Source organism: Carcharodon carcharias, chromosome 19 (assembly GCF_017639515.1).
Source record: "Carcharodon carcharias isolate sCarCar2 chromosome 19, sCarCar2.pri, whole genome shotgun sequence".
NCBI lineage: Eukaryota > Metazoa > Chordata > Chondrichthyes > Lamniformes > Lamnidae > Carcharodon > Carcharodon carcharias.
Window position 1 is genome coordinate 8,247,080 of NC_054485.1, and position 21,403 is coordinate 8,268,482.

Sequence of the window (21,403 nt, forward strand, 5' to 3'; positions counted from 1 at the left end):
CTGCTGAGTTTTTCCAGGTATTTTTGTTTTTGTTTTACAACCTTCTGACTTTGGGTGAGAGGGCACCACTGAGCCATAACCAGTAATGAGGCTGTGGAGTGTTGAAGCATAAACCTTGTCAATATTTAAAAGTACGTTAGATAGATTGTTAAAGGGCAGGCACATGGGTCTAGGATGACCGCTCATGTGTGGAGATGAAATACCATTTGAACTGATTGAGCTGAATGGTTCATTTTTGTGGTGTAATTTCTATGTTATTCTCTAAAGATACACAAGCCATAGGTCCATGGGTTTAATTATTATATTTTAGATTGGAAGGTACTAATAAAATTCTGGCTTTAGGCCGGATGGGAACAGTAGGAAGCAAACTTACATTTATGTTTTGGCAGGAGATTGTAAATTTCCAGTTCCAGCATGAATTGACTGCCTTTGCTTCTGTGTTTTTAACATATCATTTTGACACTTTAAAATTTTTATTTGAAACATGACGAATGCTTGCCAAACTATTATATAGATATAATATAGTGATGTCATTAGATCAATCTATGAAATAGTGCAGAGGCAGGAAAACAGAATGTTATTTTCATAGAACAAAGCCAGTAATCTAAACTGGTTCTGTACCAAAATCTGACCTTTATTAGACTCCATTTCTGATTTATTTCACTTGGAGGGCATGCTCTCCTGTCCTGCTTTGGTTACATTTAGGCTGCTTATGTTTCTTGTAGATCCCTCCCCACCTCTTACTGGCTTAAAGCCTTTGCCACCTCCCTATTTACGCTTTCTGCTAGGCTCTGGTTGGAGCCCAGCCCATCAGTACAGTTCCTTTCTGCCCCAGAACTTGTGTTAGTGTCTAATGAAAGGGAACCCCTCCTTCCGACATCTGCCCCTTTAGCCATCTGTTAATTCTCCTGATCTGTCTGCTCCTCTGCCAATTTGCATGTGACTCAGGCTGTAATCCATAGATTATTACTCTGGGGCAATATTCCAGAGATTACTACCCTGGGGCATTATTCCAGAGATTATTACCTTGGGGCAATATTCCAGAGTTAACCCTATGGAGAGGGTTCAGAGAAGATTACAAGGATAATGACTGAAATGTGTGGATATACAAATCAAGAAAAGATTGGCAGGCTGTTCTTCTTTGCCCTTGAAAACAGAGGCCTGAGGATGACCTAATAGTGGCATCTTAAGCCATGAAAGGTTTTGATACAAAGAGAATGTTTCCTCTTGTGGGAAGAGTACAATTAGAGGCCATCAATTTAAGATAGTCACCAAGAAATCCACTAGGGAATTCAGAAGAAACTTCTTTACCCAAAGAGTGGCTGAAGATAATAGTATAGACGCATTTAAGAGGAAGCTGGACAAGCACATGAGGGAGAAGAGAAGAGATGATTATATTGGGTGGATTTAGATGAGGATTGATGGGAGGAGGCTTGAGCGGACCATAAACACCAGCATAGGCTGGTTGGGTCAAGTGGACTGTTTCTGTGCTGAATATCCTACGTAATCCTCTGATGCCTTTCGGTTCATCATACAAGTGCTGGTCCTGAAAGAGCTATCCATTCTTCTGCCATTTCACCTTTGCTTGCCAATTTTTCCCTTTCAAGCATCTATCCAAATCCCTTTTTAAAAGCAATTATGGAATCTGTTTTTACCACTCTTGTAAAGGCAGTGCATTCCAGATCATAACTCATTATGTTAAAAAAAAATCTCCTCATCTCCCCTCTGGTTCTTTTGTTAACTAATTGGAATTGTTAACTGGTATGCTGAATTTGATGAAAGGTCTTTGTGTATTTGCTCATATTTCCAACTGTATAGCAACATGTTATTGATACTGCCCATGAAATCAGGCAGTGTTAACTGGGGAAGTGATGGTGTAGTGGTATTGTCACTAGACTAGTAATCCCAAGCCCAGGGGAATTCTCTGGGGAATTACTCCGGTTTGAATCCTGCCATGGCAGAATTTGAATCCAATAAAAATCTGGAGTTAAAAGTCGAATGTATAGAGTCAACCACATTGCTGATTGTTGTTTAAAAATCTATCTGGTTCAGTAAAGGGAGCGAATCTGCTGTCCTTACCTGGTCTGGCCTACATGTGACTCCAGACCCACAGCAATATGGTTGACTCTTAAATGCCCTCTGATCAAGGGCAATAAATGCTGGCCTAGCCAATGATGCCCACATCCCATAAATAAATTTTAAAAAAATTAAGTAAACCTTTTATAACTAAAACATCATGATATATCTAATGGTCAATTAAAATGGGCACAAATTCCTGTACTTGCTTGTTTGAAATACCAGATGGCGCTGCTGCCTTTATTTTGAAGGAGAAAACCTATTTAATTGTATTAATAGAAAGATTTATAAAAAGATTTGAAATTTCATTAAAAGCAAAATACTGGAAATCTGAAATAAAAACAGAAAATGCTAGAAAAACTTGGCAGGTCTGGAAGCATCTGTGGAGAGAGAAACAGAGTTAACGTTTCGAGTCCGTATGACTCTTCAACTTGCAGCTCTGAAGAAGGGTCATATGGACTCGAAACGTTAACTCTGTTTCTCTCTGCACAGATGCTGCCAGACCTGCTGAGCTTTTCTAGTATTTTCTGATCTTATTTGAAATGTCATTGTTTATTTATTACAGAATAAAATGAATAGAATTAAAATTAAGTCCTGCGTCACTTGGATCGGAAATTCAATACAAAATGGTCAAGTTTGCAAACAATACCAAACGAGGAAGGACAGTGGAATTGGAGGAGGCAGCTCAGGAATTACAGAATTTGTTGGATAAAATACAAAATTAGCCTGACTGAACATCCCCCTTTCACAGCGACAATCCCTGTGTGAGGTACTGTACCCCTTAAGAGTCTTTGCTTCAGGAAACTTGACCCTGAATCAACCAATATCCATTGGTCTGCTGAAATCTTTGTCACACCCAAAATATTCTAGGCCAATCAGAGCGCAGCGTTCGTTTGTCATGATTGGCTGCCGCTAACAGCGTAGTTGAGACTCAGAGGTTAGGTTTCATCCTCCGAAGAAGGCAGCTGTTTCAGCCATGAGTGTGTGGTAGGAGGACAGGTTTCTTGACATTAGCAGGGAAATCAGTCAAAGGAGAAGCTGAAGGCCCAGTGAGAGCTGGTGGGTCAATGGGCTTACTTTGTCTCAAAGATCAGAATGGTGCAAAGATTGGATCAAATTGTGCCTTTAAAAAAAAAAATGAATAAACTCTAAATTCTGCCACTAGGAAGAGATTTCTGAAACCTGAGAGAAAGGGTGTTTCACTCTTTATATAGAAAATATGAGTCAGTTTGGAATAGTTTTAAAATTGAGAAATTAGAAGCTATGGTAGTCTGGATCACATTTAAATAGTTTGTCACTATTGTAACTCTTTTGAGTACAAACCCATTTTCATCTGTTTCAGATGAAGTGACATAGTTTGCCATTGTGAGATTTGAACTCTTGATCTTGGGGTTACAAACCCAGTACCATAACCACTTGGCTATTGTAGTTGCCATAGCTACGTGCTGATGTGAAGAAAGAAATTTTCTGAATAGACCATACGACAGTGCATACAAAAAACTGATGTTCTTGAACAGACTGATTATTGAATTCAACAACTTTAGGTCGTGAGCTCCCTCCCCCATCCCCACCCCCTTTCTGTTTCCCCCTTGCTTTTTTTTTCCAATAAATTATAAAGATTTTCCTTTTCCCACCTATTTCCATTATAAAAAAAAACCCCACTAGAGCTATACCTTGAGTGCCCTACCATCCATTCTTAATTAGCACATTCGTTTAGATAATATCATCAACTTTAACTTTAACACCTATGTGTTCTATTGTACTATTGTCGTTGACATCTTTTGATGATCTGCTTCTATCACTGCTTGTTTGTCCCTACAACCACACCCCCCCCCTCCACCTCTCTGTCTCTCTATCTCTCCGCCCCCCACACACACACCTTAAACCAGCTTATATTTCAGCTCTATCCTGGACTCGAACTCAAGTTCTGTCGAAGGGTCATGAGGACTCGAAACGTCAACTCTTTTCTTCTCCGCCGATGCTGCCAGACCTGCTGAGTTTTTCCAGGTAATTCTCTTTTTGTTCTTGAACAGTGTTTATTGTATTACTTAAAAACGGTGTGTGAATGTGCTTCAATAGTGAGACATAACATCCATGGTAATATGTGCACATTTGTTGTGTATCTTTGCAACTGTTAAAATATAAACTGCTAGAGATTTTTTGCCTCCCTGAGCTGCATAATTTACATTTTCCATTCTGGCTACTTTGCTGCGCTCCAACCCTGTTGTGTCCCCAGGTTTGGTTTACAAAATACGGTCCCCCTTATATAAGTGGACATATAAGCAGATAAAATCTAATGCGGAAAAGTGCAGAACACTGCAAGTACAAAGCAAAAAATTGAAGAGTACACCTGCTTCATGAATAGTGTTGACAGAGCACAGGGCAAAGATGAGAGACACTTTGGCCCAGCCCTCTGTCGTGGTGAAAATAATGGAAATGCCCAAAAATCCTAAGTCTCGCTCCTGAATATGGCACTTCCCATTTTCACGGGAGCGGGATTGGGGACAGGGCGCATTTCGTGCACGTGCGGTTTACAGAGGTAGCTGGCCATTTAAGTCGTCACCTGCCTCCTCTGAAGTGGGATTTTGGTAGGCCAGGAGTGCGAAACCCAGAGTGTGCAGAATAGACCAGGTAAGAGCAGGTCTGAGCTTCGTGGATTTGTTTGGATAGCCAAGGTATCCCTTTGGGTAGGTAAGATTCCCCCTTGGATCTGGTCCTGGGATACCTTTGGTGGAGATCAGGTACCCTTTGGGGTAGGTCGGGTGCCCTTTGGAATTGTTAAAATTAGGCATAAGTGTGCGTAAAAAGTGCATAAACTCATTACTGTCAAGCTCATAGGAACTCTCAACAGACCTGTCAAAATCAACTGTCAAAACTGTCAGAAGCATCTTATCAAAGTGACCTGTCAAAGTGACCTGTCAAAACTGTCAGAAGCACCTTTTCAAATGGAACAGTCAAAAAGTTTCAGAAGCACCTGTCAAAGGGATCTGTCCAGCCGTCAATTAAAAAATCCTGGGCTTTAACTCTTTGAAAAAAGGTTTGGAATGTTTAAAAAAAAAGATTGCTTGCTACTTCACTCTGTCTGTTGACATAAGCTGGAGGGTTTCCATTACTGTATTAGTGCCGCATGACTGATTTCACCACCATCCATTATTATAGTAGGGTCGATGACATGAGCGGTTATCACAGTTTGATTGCCAATTACAAGTGGTTTTAGATGCTTTGATATGAGACTGTGCATTCCAATGCTTGTTGTTATAAGGGATTATGCACTTGAATGAAATGTTTGTTGTTATAAGGCTTTATTTAGCTGAAGGAATGTAAATGTGGTAAATGGGTTTTGATGAATGAGTTTTTTTTTCAATATTAGTGAAGCCTGCATTAGACACTTAGAACTTTATTTCATAGAACTTTATTTTATCATATCTTTCCATGACTCCTGAGGTCTGCCCATGGTGGATACCAAGTGAGTTGGCACGGTAGATGTAAGGACAATGGGTGGTGGATGGGAGGTATGGGGTGTCATGAGTTGGTATAAAGGGCCATGGGGGTGGGTGGAGGGGTTTGGTTGGCATGGGGAGTATGAGGGGCAATGGGTGTGAGCGGCATGGATGGGGCATGGGGAGTGTGGGATGGAGTGAGAGGTGAGGGCTGAGGGGATATTTCTTGCTTTAATCTTTATTTTTAAAATTTGGATACTGGAGCCCCGAGGTAGGCCTTCTGCTCAGCCCACCTCTGCACCTGACATTGTCCTCAGTTTTTCCCGGGTGGCCCGCTCCAACTTCTAATCCGGCCTGACCCTCCCCCCCACCCCCACCCCCACCCCCGCCCCCGCCGCCGCCACCAAATGGGAAATCGGACATCCGGGCAGCCATTTTTAAAAGTTGGGTTCATGAAGCCAGGAGTCCTCCTGACTTAGAGAGCAGTGGAGGCTGGGTCATTGAAGATGTTCAAGGCTGCGTTAGGCAGATTTTTGACCTACAAGAGAGTCAAGGGTTATAGGGTGGGGACTAGGCCGGAAAGTGGAGGTAAGGCCACAATCAGATCAGCCATGATCTTCTTCAATGGAATGCCATGGAGTCTTTTATATCCACCTGAGGGAATAGAGGAGGCTCCAGTTCAACATCTCATCTGAAAGATGGTACCTCTGAAAATGCAGCCTTTCCTCAGTGCTGCACTGGAGTGTAAGCCTCGAATTCTGCGCTTAACTATCTGGAATGGGATTTGAACCCACTGCCTTCTGGCTCAGAGGTGAGGAATGCTTTCAGTTGAGCCACAGCTCATTGGCTGTGCTTGTTTAGGTGGCTCAGTACAAGGCAGGGATTTAACTTTTGAAATGGGCTTTTCAGGTGCCTCAGTTGTTAAAGGCAGTTAAGACCAAAAGGACTCTGGGCAGAATCGTCCCAGATTTGCACCAAGTGCGGTAGCGGGCGGGTAAAATGACGTTTTACCCACTGGCCGTTATGGCAGCTTTTCACACTGTATCGTCCCAAACCTGCCGCTTCAATTACGCACTGCCGGGAAACACGCCATTTCCATGGCGGGCGGGCTCTCATTCACCTGCTACAGCCTCACGCTTCATCGCGCCGGATGCCATATCTAAAGTGCAGCCGCGCGCACGCCTCTCAGTGCTTCCAGCCCACGACAGCTGCAAAGAAGATATGGACCTGAAAAGCAAAAAGACTGCAGCCCCCAGGTTCAATGATGCGTCCCTCGAGCGCCTTTTGGGCACAGTGGAGGCTTGCCGGGATGTCCTCTACCCCCACTCTGGCTGCAGGACGGGCAGCAACATCACTAATCTGGCTTGTGAGGTATTGGCAGTGGTGGTCAGTGCCAATGCCCTGCAAAAGAGGACAGCCACCCAGTGCTGCAAGAGGATGAATGATGGTCTCCATTCTGCCAAGGTAAGTCACTCTTCTCACCGCTCTCAACTCACAAACCCATCACACATCCACAGGGCTCTGATGCACTACCAGTTCAAGGGAAATCACCACTCACTCTCTCACACACACCTTCATTGTCCTCATTCCATCCATGGGACCACTCACCACCCACACATACCAGGCATACTTATCATCTAGCCTGGCAGGCGTTGTGCTTACACTTTATCTCTATTCAAGCAGGACAAGCTGGCAAAAAAACAAGAGGAAGAGGTCACAGACCATTGGAGGAAAGACTGAAATCAAGGTCTCACAGACTTTGAAAACAGAGCCATCCAGCTGGGCGGAGAGGATCTGGACCATTCCTGTGCTGACGGTGAGGTTGGCGGTGCTTGGCCAAGTGAGGATCCAACAGTGAAACATCCATCAGACAGCCATGCTGTGAGTGATGTGTCCTGTCTCACAGGCCACTGCCATGCACTAATTATCTCTCCTTGCTTTCGGAGGTACATCTGCCAAACAGCTGAAGGAGTCCATGGCCCAGGGCCTCCAACCAAGCCCTGAAGAAAGTCCTGAAGAGGAATATGAAAGGACCCTCCTTGAAGACCCATCAGAGTGCTCACCCACATCCTCCACCAGTGTAGAGACAAACACGTCAGTGGGACCTAGCTTTAGAGTAGCCTCAGGATCACAATATGGTGAACACATCGCACTTTCTGATCCATAGCAGGTGGTGGCAGGGACTTCCCAGGCATCTGGCACTTGGAGGACTGCTGGAGGAAAGGAATTTGCTGAGTCTGAGTCAGGTGACGAGCCTCTGGACTCGGTCATGTCACAGTTGCTGCAGCTGCAAAGGCAAGATCGGGAACATCAGGAAGGGATGTCCGCTGCACTCCTCAGATTGCAAGGCATGATGGATCAGTCCATCCATCTTCAGTCTGAAGTGATAGCGCTGGCATTGCAACACACTGAGGTCAATGCCGGTAGAATGGCAGCTGCCATGGATACCTTGGTCCAGGACATCCTTCTGCACTTCTGTGTGGGCAGAACTATATCGCTGACGCCATAGTTGGCCTCCAACAGTGTGCACGTGAGAGGGGTGCAGGGCAGCCTGATCTCACTCCAGTTATCCTTTCTCAAGGAGTCAGCCAGGGACCCTCAGTCACCCAGAGGGAGCAGGATCAGGAGGTGCACACCCCCTGTGTCTGGCCCATCCGAATCCCCTCTTCCTGTGACCTCAGCAGCTCTAGCTCTAGCTCCACAAGCCGAGGGAGCCACTGCAGGACCCTGAAAGCAGGCCAAGGCCTTCCAGGTCTCAGCCCTCCAGAGGACACCAGTCAAGGTCATCACAGACAGGGTGTAGCAGTCAGCAGGCTGCCTTCACCTCCACTGTGGATGTCCAGGGAGCACCAAGACGTAGCAGCAGGGTTAGGAATGTTAAGAAGATGTAGTTGCACAGCCTGGGCACGGGTGTTAATCACTTGTACATAATGTTCACTATTGTAAAGAAACTCCCAGGAATGTCTCCCTGCCTTTGGCTCTGATCTGATGAGCAGTGTTCGTGTCACTCAGATGTGAAACCTTTCTGCATAAGGTAAAAGCAGGTGTCTCAGTCCAGGGCCTCTTCCCTGTGCTTTGTGCAGCCTTCAGACCAAAGTGATGGTCCGGCCTCAAACTCCCTGGACACACTAGTGATGTCTGCACCTCGATGGTGCTTGTCTTTGCTGCCAGAATGTCGTGGACAGGCATCACAGAGTTCCGTCATTCTCTCTGTGTGCTCTCAGCACCTTTAAGGTGGGGCTGGCCTCCATTTCTTCAGCATCTGTGACCAGGTGCTGAAGGCAGACAAAGGATCAGATGCCTTTAAAGTTTCATGGCTGCATCTGTATGATATGACCCTGATCACAGAGCGCTAGCGAGCTGCCCTCAGCCAGACAGGAGTCAGACATTCACAGAGTCTATGTGAAGATCTATGGAGTGTCCTCACTGCATGTCATCATCATCCTTTTGCAACTGAGCGACTATTAGGGCCTCCACTGCATCTCCATGGCAGGAGCATTATTACAGAGGATATGTGCGCTGCCATAAGCCAGACAGGAATCAGACATTCACAGAAGCTATGTGAAGAACTTATGGTGTCTCCTCACAGCATTTCGTCATCATCCTCACCAAATCTAGCAGCTATGAGGGCCTTCTGAGTGCACCTGCCTCATCTGGCCAGTGCGAGGGCCTCACCACTGTCATCATTTTCTTTGAAGACCTCATCACTCTCATCACCATCGACATCTCCCTGCGTCTCCTCCTCAGCCAGCTCCTCTTCCCATTGCAACACTAGGTTGTAAAGGGAACAGCAGGCGACAATGATCCGTGACACCCTCTGCGGACTGTATTGCAGGGCTCCACCAGACTGGTCCAGGCACCAGATCCTCATTTTCAGCATCCCAATGGTTTGCTCCACTAAGTTGTGAGTTGCAGCATGAGCCTCATTATACCTCCTCTGCTGCAGTCTGAGGCTGCCACACGGGTGTCTTCAGCCATTTCTATGGCAGGTCGCCCTTGTCCTCGAGGAGTTGTCCCTGCAGCCTCTGTGGACCCTGGAAGAAGTCAGGGATCTGGGACCAACTGAGAATGTAGGAGTCATGGCCACTCCCTGGAAACTATGCGCAGACTTGCAGGATGCATCTGTGGTGGTCACACACCAGTTGCACATTCAGCGAATGTAGTCCCCTGCGGTTGACCTAGTTGACCATGCGTTGCGATGGAGATCTGAGCGCCACCCGAGTGCAGTCAATGGCACCCCTGCACCTGTGGGAAACCTGAGATCCGGGCAAATTTAATCGCTGTTGCATCCTGGCTCTCGTGGTCCTGGGTGAAATGCACAAAGTTGTGTGCCCTCATGAAGATGGCATCCGTGACCTCATGGATGCATTTGTGGGTGGAGGCTTGTGAAAAGCCCACAGAGGTCACCTGTGGAGCTCTGAAAGGAGTCACTGATGTAGAAATTGAGCGCCGCTGTCACTTTCACAACCACTGACAATGGATGCCCTCCATGTTCCCATGCGCTGAATCCTGCAGCAGGTGGCAGATGTAAGCAACCAGTTCCCAGACATGCGCAGTCTCCAGCAACACTGGTTCTCCATCATTTGCGGGAATGAAAGGTGATATACATAGACACTGGGTCTAGCGACAGCTCACGGTAGCTTTTCAGCAGTGTGTACGGGAGCCCCAGTCATCCCTTCTTCCTGAGGTTGTTGCTTCTCCCTCAGTGCAGCCAGTTGCTCTCTTCTCCATCACCTTCACTCTCTTTGTGCCACGAGGCACACAGTTAGTTCACCAGGCTCCATGATCCTGATGTACTCCTGCAGGATAAAACAGAGACATGTGGGATAGCATGGGTATACTAAGAAGCACTCTTGGTTAAGTCTGAAGGCCATTTAATGCATCCCGGAGAGTGCTGGCCACCACTTGGATGGCCAAAGATGAGTCCGCTACATGGCTGCCCAAAACCCCACCCTCCTCCCCCCCCACCCCACCTGGCCAATTGGCAGCAGCTTTGCCCACTGGACTGCAGGCTGTGCTCTCAGCTCAGGCACAGGCATTCTCCTAACCCCCACTGCAAGGCTGCCCTGTTAGCATGAACCATGGGGGAGACTGGTCCAAACCGGGATTGCAAGGGGCTGTGAGTGCCTCCACCAGTGACTGCTCCATGGCCAGCTTTAGCGAGGAGACTGTACAACGTGCCCAGTCGTCCAACTATTCTGCAGTCCATTAAAATGTTCATTAGTTTGCAGTCTGTGCCCAAGAGGTGAAAAGCTCTGGGGCACCTGGTGGCATTTTCATGCCTCTGCATTGCTTGAGTGGGCAGAGAAGCAAGAGGCCCCCAACTCCAATCACACCTGAACTGTCTCAGCTCCAGAGGAATGATCACTTTATACAAGGTGTCCCTAATGCATGGCTGCTTCCCTTGCCCACTGCCCTCTCCCCCCCACTACCCTGCATATGCTTGTGCGCTACCTTGAACTGCAGGGCAGCCTTTGCCACACTCCCCAAGATGCCTCAACTGCATGGCAGCCTTTGCCCCCCACCAAAACGCCTCAACCTTTAAGTCCAACAGGTGTCCCTTACAAGTGCTCCGCAATGTTACTGTGCACTCACCTCCAAGTTCCCCCCAAATTGCAGCCCAAGTGCACACCCTTTATCTGCTGTGGTGAAACACATTGGCATGCAATCACGCCGACATAGGCGGACGATCCAGCGGGGGGATGAGTCCGGTGGGCTAGACTTAGAATGACATGCTGATTGATGTATTACATTGAGGTTCCCGATGTTCGATGGCGGGAAATGTCACCTGCCATCGATGGGCTGAGCAGACAATTGCAAACTGGTTTTACGATGGTGTGAAACCGATTTTTAGTCTTCTCACCATGTTGTCCGCTCATGTCATCGAACACGCCCGATGTCAACGGGCACGGAAAATTCTGCCATCTGGTTCAATTCTTTGATGTTGTTGAGTTAGCTTATCTCAGCCAGAACAGTAAATTGGATGTTATAATTGGTCTTAAGGTGAAAGATGTGAAGAGCCAGCTAGGATTTCCAGCAGGAGGATACTTAGCTTTAGGGCCAAAATGTTAGGGTTAAGGAATTTTTTTCATGGGTTAAGTTTGCAGTTTGATGTGATACAATTATGTATTTTTAAATGGTGAAAGGAATAGATATCATCCAGGTACATGTTATTAGCACTGTAAAGGGATGTGAGGATCAAGAACTGAATACAAAATACAAAAATAAAGGCCAAGATTTACCAGCCCTGCCATGGCGGGAATTGGCACAGGTGGGACCGGAAAATTTGGAGAGCAGCCAGAAGTCTGTTGACTTTGGGCAAGAATTAGAGTTAGGTTAGATGCAAGGAGAGAATGATCAAACTCTGGAGTTTAGTATCAATTGTATGTTAAACAATTGTATCTTTGCAGCCGCTCAACCGGAGGTCAATTGTGTTCCAGAGTGACAAGGACATCTCATGTCATTAGAGGGTAGGTAAAGGGTAGTTGCAATTATTGATCTTGTTGCTGCAGTCTCCTGGGGTTTGATGTTCGGAGACAAACTGGCCTATTTTTTTCTCTCTTGTTTGTCTCTCCCAGGAGACTGTGTGACAGAACTCAAGAAATCGGAGCTGGAGTAGACCACATAGCCCATCAAGCCTGCTCCGCCATTCAATACAATCATGGCTGATCATGGACTTCAACTCCACTTTCCCGCCCACTCCCCATATCTCTTAATTCCCTGAGAGACCAAAAATCTGTCTATCCCAGCCTTAAATGTATTCAACGATAGATCATCCACAACTGTCTGGGGTAGATATAAATGAAGAAATTTCTCCTCATCTTAGTCCTAAACTATCAGCCCCTTATCCTGTGCCCTTAGACTGTGCCCCTGTGCTTTAGATTCCCCGACCAGTGGAAACAATCTCTCAGCATCTACCCTATCAACCCCCTTCAGAATTTTGTAAGTTTCAATGAGATTGCCCCCCTTCTTCTAAACTCCAGAGAATATAAGCCCAATTTACTCAGCCTCTCATCACAGGGCAACCCCCTCATCCTAGGGACCAATTTAGTGAGCGTTCACTGTACCGCCTCCAATGCAAGTATACCCTTTCTTAAATGTGGAGACCAAAACTGCGCACGGTATTCCAGATGCGCTCTTACCAAAACCCTGTACAACTGTAAGACTTCTTTATTCTTGTACTTAATCCCCTTGCAGTAAAGGCCAACATAGCATTTGTCTTCCTAACTGCTTGCTGCCACTGCATGCTCACATTCTATGTTCCTTGTACAAACACGCCAAGTCTATTTTAACATCAACGTTTACAAGTTTCTCACTTTTTAAAAAAGTATTCTTTTTTATTCTTACAACCAAAGTGAATAACTTCACAATTCCCTATAATATATTTCATTTGCCATCTTGTTGTCCACTCACCTAACCTGCCTATATTTCTCTGTAGCCTCTCTGTGTCCTCCCCACAGCTCACCTTTCCACCTAGTTTGGTATCATCAGCAAATGCAGGAGTGGGGAGGGGGAATTAATGGTACATGCTGGTTGCACCATGTATAGATGGACAGCCATGATGATCTAACTAACCTTTCTGTCCCACTCCTGATGCTATCGAGTAACCTTTGGTTTAAAAGTGCAGTTGCAGAACAAAGTTATAATCTGTTGGGTTATCCTCCAGGGTCAAATAGAGAGCTGACAGTCATGTAAGAGTGGCTATTTGGGTGAAACATTCGAAGGTTACACTTACATATTTAATTTCAATCCAGTATTAATCCCTGCTTTCAGGAGAGGAGGGGAGAAAAGCAAGATAAAAATTACAGTTAAGGAAATGTGATATTTATTGACGGAAAGGAACAGATCCAATACCTGACAAGTTGTTTCCAGTGAAGTTCCTGTTCAATCCCTCCTCACTGGTATAAATAATGACCTTTGACTCTGTGGGCTGCTGCTGACTTCTTTGACAGTTCTGCTTTTTCACTGATTTGTCACATACTGAAGATAAAGAGGAACGTGGAAAATAAACAACTTTTCCGGTTGGTCACCTTCATGCCGTCCAAACAAATGAATGACACTTCAAAAGTACTTAATAGGCTATGAAGCACTCTGGGAGATGAGAAGGAATTGAAAGGCACTATCTGATGCTCAACAGAAGCTCAAGAAACTGCAACTCATCTTCCAACCTTACAGCTTTCTGGATTCAAGACTGAGTTCAGCAATTTTGGATCATAGCCATTGTTCCTATGCTTTTGGATAAGGACTGCTGGAAATATTTATGCTATTCCATTCACACCTCCTCTGGACCCATTATATGTTTCTTTACTTGTCCCAATACCATCCTTTTTTTGCCTGTCACTATTGTCCCTTTATCCATTTAATCTCTCTTATTTTCCACCCTATCACAGATCTTCCCTTTTATTCTTTCCTCATCCCTTGTCCCTGCCTCTGTACTTGCTGAAAATCTATTACAGTTCTGACGAAAGGTCATCGACCTGAAATGTTAACTCTGTTTCTTTCTCTACAGATGCTGCCTGACTTGCTGAGCATTTCCAACATTTTCTCTTATTTCTTAGGTTATATAATGCAGAAGTAGCTGTTATTTCTGATGAGTAGTTGTACTTTGCAGACAAACTGTGTTAATAGCTACTTTCAAAGTTCACTGTGAAGAATGGGCATTTAATTGAAATATTGGAGAGGAGGGAGGGGGTGGGGGTCACTTCCAAGAATTAAATAAAACATCGAGATTTTCTGTAAACCACAAAGGTCATGTCCAGTATATTACTGACATTAAAAGTGCAACTTCCAATCCAAATCATTTAGACTTCACAGACAACATTCCAAAGATCTCAACAAAGACATAGGGCTTGAAATTCCTTAGCCCTTCAATGCACCCCCACCATCAGAAGTGTAGTGGAAGGGCCAGAAAACAGGCCAAAGTCTGGACATGCTAGGCATTGGCCTTTGTGATCGAGTTCCTTTGAGCAGAGAAGTTGAAGACTTTGATAAAAGTCTTTAATACCTTGAAGTGTTTAGGTAGGGTTTTCTCTTGAAACAGAGAAATTGAAAGGTTGATAATCAAAGGACAAAGGCTTAAGGTGATTTTCAAAAGAATCAAAGGCAACAAGAGCAAAAAACTTTTTTTATGCAACAAGTGGCTAGGATTTGGAATGCACTGCTCTTTATATGGTGCTGGGTGTAAATTCAATAGCATCCTTCAAAAGGCCATTGGATAAATATTTGAAGGAGAAAAAATTGCAAGGATATGGGACTAACTGGACCGCTCTTCAAAAGACCTGGCGCATACTCAATGGGCTGAATAGATCTTTCTATGATGTACAATTCTGTGACTTCCACTCAGTCTCTTAAGGGGCAGAGCTGTTGTCCACTCTTGACAAGGTCAGGGAGAAAGTGAGTGGATACTCACTATTTATCTGTCACTTGCTGTTCCTGTACACTTATTGACATTTGGGTGAGGATAGAATCAAGCTCAGCTGTGATGCTGTCTATTCTCAAACAGTTAGCTAGCCAGTCTTTCGATGCTGACTGTCTTGTCTCACACATAGCCACCTAGGTGAGATACTGGAGGGTCACCAGTGCCTGTGGACCCATTGCACAGCAAGGTTCAATGACTTCAGGACAAGTTGGCAAAGTTTAGGCATCACAGAATCAAATATTAAGTGACAACCTGGTACATTCTGAAAATTAACAAAATAATTTACCTCCTAGGAAAGAACAGTCCATTCTTGGCCCAGTCTTCCTACATACAATAAAATATCAATTATAGACATCTGTACAAGCACAAAATCTCATATTTTACACAAATAACAATTATATCCCACAGATAAAATATAATTCAACTCCATAAAATTCCTCAAAATTAGCAATTTATACATATAAAAAAATCACTGGTCATAATCCACAGCAAAATGCAAATAATCTTTAAACGCTTTCCGTCTTTCTCATGCGTATCAGTACTTTGCTGTTACAGCTTGTTCAGTACCGTGCTCCAATATCAACATATTTGCATAATACATCCTAATTACACAAAATGCAAAGGATTCAACAAAGATTATTGCGCATTATTACTGAAAGTAACATTCTTTAACCTCAATTCAAAGGACTCACAACTAAGCTGAAGCTCATTACAAACATTAACGACTAACACATGATTTTCGTATTTTATTTTTAAAAATCAGTTCACGCAAAAGCCAGCTGCCTTTTTCAAGGATTCAGTGTCACATCTTGGTATTAAGCCACTATCTTTCACTAGCTACTGTCCAAATCTGATAACTCTTTCAGCTTTAGATATTTTAAGAAATTCATGTCTCTATGAAGAAGCAAAGTTTTGTAATAATGTGACAAACGCAGTCTTAATCAACTAAAAAAATCACTTAATTCTAAAAGATTAGAAACAAAGGAGAATAGACTTCTGAATAAGTTTAAACTTCCTCTTCTGTTTACTGAACACTGGATTTTAACAATATATCCGATGACTCACCTTTTCTTACAGTATAGGCATAGCAATAGGACAGCTGTAGAAATGATTACTGCAGAACCAACTACAATAAGTATCACCATTAGATTAAAACCTGCAAAAATAAGTAATATAAATTACAATGTACGTTTGATTATAATTATAAGAAACCTAATCTAAATCAACACCCCTTTAAGTACCTTCATGAATGCAAGCTTTCATCTTTGTTTTCCTATCCATGGTGGCTGCAAGTTTTGAGTCCTAGCCAAGACCAGCATTCAAATGTAATTGCCAATACACGTTCAGGGTTTTGTTCCTGCTTCATCTGGCTGCTAAGTGAGTACCCCCAAAGTTGGAAAAAATGTCACTATCCATTTCACCCTCATGACCGCGTACCTCCTGCTAGCTTCTCCACAATATAGTTGTGCTAGAAGCTGTTCGCTGGCTTTCCTAGTTGGGTAAAGATGATGGGGTTGAATATCTATGAAGCAAGGGCTTAGAAAAGAACACATTATAAATAAAAAATGGTGACATTCAATATTGGCCATGAATTCTTGTTTAATGCTCTAGTCAGGTAAATTTGGTTTTCACATAACTTGATTACCAAGATTTTAATTATCTGCTGTTTCTAAAGTTTGTATCCTTTTCAGAGTAATTTCCCCTTCACCTTAAAAAGATGGCTGCTCCTTTTGTGGTTGCACAGGCAATGGCAATCCCTAAGAGCATGATTCTTCATGTGGTACCCTGGGCATTGGGCACGTTCTACGATTGTGGGTAGTATAACTAATTCGATGTCCACACATGTGGGAGGAGCCTTTGGGCAACATTTTCCCCCCTGTTGGGAGGGGAAGTGCTGGAGTGGGCGCGGGTGGGTGGCCTTCTGATTGGCGCTCATGGTTGGGGGGGCGGGGGGGCGCCGCCATTTTAAGTGGGTGGGCCAATTAAGGCCCGTCCAGCATGACGTCCGCCAGGAAGTGATATGCATTCCCTGTGTGGGCGGGGGAGGTGGGGGGAATTCCCTCAGCCGGGAGTGCACTCATTTGCGCATGCGCAAGAAAGAGCGTGCGCACAGATCTCCTTGAGGCAAAGCGCTGCCTCAGGGAGATCGGCTCCCATTCACAAGTTGACAGAAAGGTAATAAAAAAAATTCCCCTGACACGTCCCCTCATCTGACACTGTCACATGAGTTCGGACATGTCCTTAACTTTTATTAAACATTTAAAAGCCCTCATTTAACCTCATCCTGCCCGTGGATGAGGTTTCCTGCTTTCTCCGAGACCCTAAGGTTGGATGGGAAGGTCCATCAATCAGGTTAGTTAGTTTTTTAATGGCCTTAACAGGTCGTTGGCTGCACGTCCACCGAACTGAAAATCTAAATGACGCGGAGTGACTTCGGGACACACGCCCGATGTATCCTCGCGTCATTTTACACGAGGGCGAGCAGGTCCCACCCCCTGCTCGCCAACTGGAAAAAACCTGCCCCCTTGTTAAATCTTTCTCCCTCCCAAAGCAAGGGCCACTGACACTCAATGTAGTTACTCCACTGCCCCTCCCCAGCAGTGATTCTTACCCACAGGCAGGCGTTGAATCTGAGGTCAACCCCATTTGTTCAGCTCTGCAAGCTGGGTGACCTGTTCCGTGAAAAAACTAGCCATGGGAAGAGACATAAGCATGTGCTTTGTCTGCCTTATGTGCCACTAGGTCTAAACCTAAGACTACAGCATCCACCCACTATGGACAAAGGCTTTAGTGACTTTTTACCATTCTTATTTTGTGTTTCCCATTTTCCATCCAAGCTCACTGCAGCTGTTAACTTGAACCGTGTACTTTCCTTCCCTTCAAAAGGAGAGCTAGCAGCAACAAATCTTCAGTTCTGCACGGCTAAATAAATTTTAAGAAAAGACATAGTATATTTCCTATCGTGAGACGCACTCTTAAAAACTGTCCAGATACCTGCTCCGAATGTGCACAACCCGTTGCAATCAGTTCATTTGAAATAGGAACATATGTAGGTGAGGAAAAAGGCCACTCAGTGTTTACTCTTTCCACTAGGTGGCGCAATCTCATGCACTGCCCTCCCCAACTGTTGGATGTGCTAACTCCCAGGAAAGGCAAAAACCAAGAAGAAAACTTTTGGCTAATTTCAGGAAGAACGCTAGAAAATTCCTCTCCCACATACTCAGCTAATCCTCATCCATCTCAAAGTCTTTGTTCATCAGAAAATAACCAGGTCCCTTCTTAAAGGATGACGGTATACCCATTTCTACTGTGTCCACCGGTAAACCGTTCAAGTGGACAACAAGACTCTGAAAATGAACACTTACTCACATCTTAACTGACTTTTTGCCGTATTAAATGTCTTTAATGAGCTTGTTTATTGTTTTTAGTTTCAAGTATCTTATCCAAATCTACTTTCAGAATTTTAACAAACTTCAAATTTACCCCCTTGAGCCTACATTTCTCCAAAGTTAATGACCCTGGCTTCCTAAGCCTATCCTCTTAAATGAGAGTAAGTTAAATAAGTTTAGATATCATTGTTGCTGCCTTCCTCTGCATTCTCTCTAGAGCCTCTATATCTAACCATCACCAGATGTGGAGGCCAAAGTGGAACACAATTAAAGTGCAAAGATACAAAAGTCTTAGATAACTGAAGAATAATGCTTTTGCTTTATTGAGGTAGCAATATTTCCTGGAAGATTTATTGCTTCCCTGCAGCTACCACACATTACTTATGAATCTTTAGAGACCTATCAATGATTTCCCATTCTGCTCTGTTATTTTTAACACTCACGCATGGAATTTCTTGAAGTACCTGGCCACCTGTATATAATACAGTAATACTCCACACTGAATGACATGTGCCATTTGTGAACCCAATGACGATTCATCTAAAGCAATTTGCAACTTACTAATCTTTGGCTTATTATGAAGAAATAGGAGCTGGAGTAATTTTTGTTTTGTTAGTAAGTTTCACTGTGCTATTTTTGTCAAAGCCATTATAAAAATGACATAGCACAGAGTCGTCAAAGCCAAAGCTGAACTCTTCCAATTGATTTTTCTCTGTCATGTTTAAGAGTCTCCACACAAAGCTACTGAGAAATGGGTCAAGTTTCTGCCAATTAGCTGTAGATATGGAGAGATCTGCTGACAGGGACACACTCAATTTATTGAAATGCAGAGAGGTGAGGTGCAGATTGACTAAATCAAAGGTTAGGAATCCAAGTACGTGGAGGGGCAGGCCGGAGTTTAATGAATTCAAGTTACCTAGCATACTCAGGCAGAACATTGAGCACAAGAACAGGTCGGAGGCTAGGTATCGTACGACGAGTAACTCGCCTCCTGACTCCCCAAAGCTTGTCCACCATCTACAAGGCACAAGTCAGGAGTGTGATGGAATACTCCCCACTTGCCTGGACGAATACAGCTCCTACAACACTCAAGAAGCTGGACACCGTCCAGGACAAAGCAGCCTGCTTGATTGGCACCACATCCACAACATTCACTCCCTCCACCACCGATGCACAGTAGCAGCAGTGTGTACCATCCACAAGATACACTGCAAAAATTCACCAAGGCTCCTTATACAGCACCTTCCAAACCCATGACCGTTACCACCTAGAAGGTCAAGGACATCAGATAGATGGGAAAAGCGCCACCTGGAAGTTCCCCACCAAGTCACTCACCATCCTGACTTAGAAATATATCACCGTTACTTCACTGTCGCTGGGTCAAAATCCTGGAACCCCCTCCCTGACAGCACGGCGGGTGTACCTACGCCACATGGACTGCAACAGTTCAAGAAGGCAGCTCACCACCACCTTCTCAAGGGCAACTAAGGATGGGCAATAAATGCTGGCCCGACCAGCGAAACCCACATCCCATGAATGAATAAAAAAAGTTTCCTGCTCTATGTCCAGAGAGAACAATCCTCCGTAAGAACGTTAATCTCCACAGTTTCCTGGAGCTGAGTAAAAAGTATACCAGATGCTTTATCAGCAGGGAAATTTTATGAAGCTGTTTGTCACAGCTATCAGATAACCTGGCCTGCCACTTCTATTGAAGGTGTGTCATTTGAAGCTACCTTGACCCCCACAGAGATCCTGCTAACTTCTTTACTAGTTGGTCATTAGATAGCTGATGGGTGAGTCCATGGTGTGGGAGGTGTAAGCTAATTTTGTTGATCCTGGAGGGAAACTTAAAAATTCAAAGCTTCTCCACAAAAAAAGTGCCTTCTTGGGTCTTTTCTGGTTCTGATCTGCATTCCTGCTATGTTGACCTGGCAAGAAACTCACTGCAGCTTCCCACTCATGTTAAAATTGCAGTCAGACCCCATCAGCTTTGTGTGGGTGTCTTTGGCAGCAGCTTAAAACCAGGAGTAAGTAGATTAAAATCAGGAATCATCACCTCCAAGGTGGGAAAGTAACCTGGGTGATTTTAACTGTCCAGCTGCCCAGTTTGTAGGTATGTGTATGGAATCCTGACTTTGTTTTTCCCTGTTTATTCAGACAACAGTAATAATTTTTTCATTGAATTTAAATTCCACCAGCTACCGTGTTAAAATCTGGACTTCTGTTTGCTAGTCCAATGATATTACCACTACGCCACCATCTCCCCCAAGTAGCCTCTATTAATCATTGCAACTCCACATTGTACTCTATTAAGGACAAAGCCAAAACTTAAAATCTCTACTAATACACTTGAAAATATTTCATGCCCATTTTCAAAAGATTTAACATCTTAATTACAGAATAGAAAATGATACCCATGGTCTCATAAAGGTCACAATTTACACCAGATCTTTGATCATGTGTCACACTTGAACCTGTCTTCCTTTTCAGAGACACTGACATGGCAAATTGTGTATTTCCAGCATTTTCTGTTTTAGTTTAAGATTTTAAGCATTTGCAGGTTTTTTTTTTGCTCTCTACAGCTTTCACATTACCTGGTGAGTGTTTCTCTACCACTATTGGATCCGGCAGAGTGCTGCTTTCTGTGGGGATAACGGTTGGCTTGGGCAAAGGTTTTGAACTACGTGGATGACCTGGAGAGAAACAAGGGCAGAGTGAATATCTCAACGCAATCCAGAGAGATACACCTTAAACAGCATCCTCCTCAAAACCTGGCGCTTCAATCAAAGGCAGTTTGAAGAGCTCCCTTCAGTAGTTCCAACAGCAAAGAGAGGATTTTCTTTACTTTCCCTTGCAGGATTAGCAGTCTTTTCCTTACACTATGATTTATGTTCTGCTCCTATATGTCCCTCTGTTAACCTCCTCCCCTCACCTTCTTCTGCACATCATTCTCAGCAGTGTATTTAACCATACATCTTTAGCTCAAGGATCTGTCAATACAGCTCTTAAACCAGGCACCATGTGGTAAATCACATCAGCAGCAATTTTGTTTCTATTTGGGATGTGGGTGTATGTATGGG

At 44.3% G+C, this 21,403-nt stretch overlaps 1 protein-coding gene across 1 annotated transcript in view; it reads right to left on the bottom strand.

Annotated features, from left to right (window-relative positions):
* The window catches only part of si:dkey-34d22.1 (discoidin, CUB and LCCL domain-containing protein 1), a 165,100-nt gene that overhangs the window by 6,811 nt on the left and 136,886 nt on the right, over window positions 1-21,403 (bottom strand). Inside the window, exons 11-14 of the mRNA XM_041212080.1 lie at window positions 20,918-21,016; window positions 16,000-16,090; window positions 15,221-15,258; window positions 13,371-13,496 (exon numbers count right to left, since the gene is read on the bottom strand). Coding sequence (XP_041068014.1) covers window positions 13,371-13,496; window positions 15,221-15,258; window positions 16,000-16,090; window positions 20,918-21,016 — 354 coding nt within the window. The remainder of the gene's footprint in view (window positions 1-13,370; window positions 13,497-15,220; window positions 15,259-15,999; window positions 16,091-20,917; window positions 21,017-21,403) is intronic.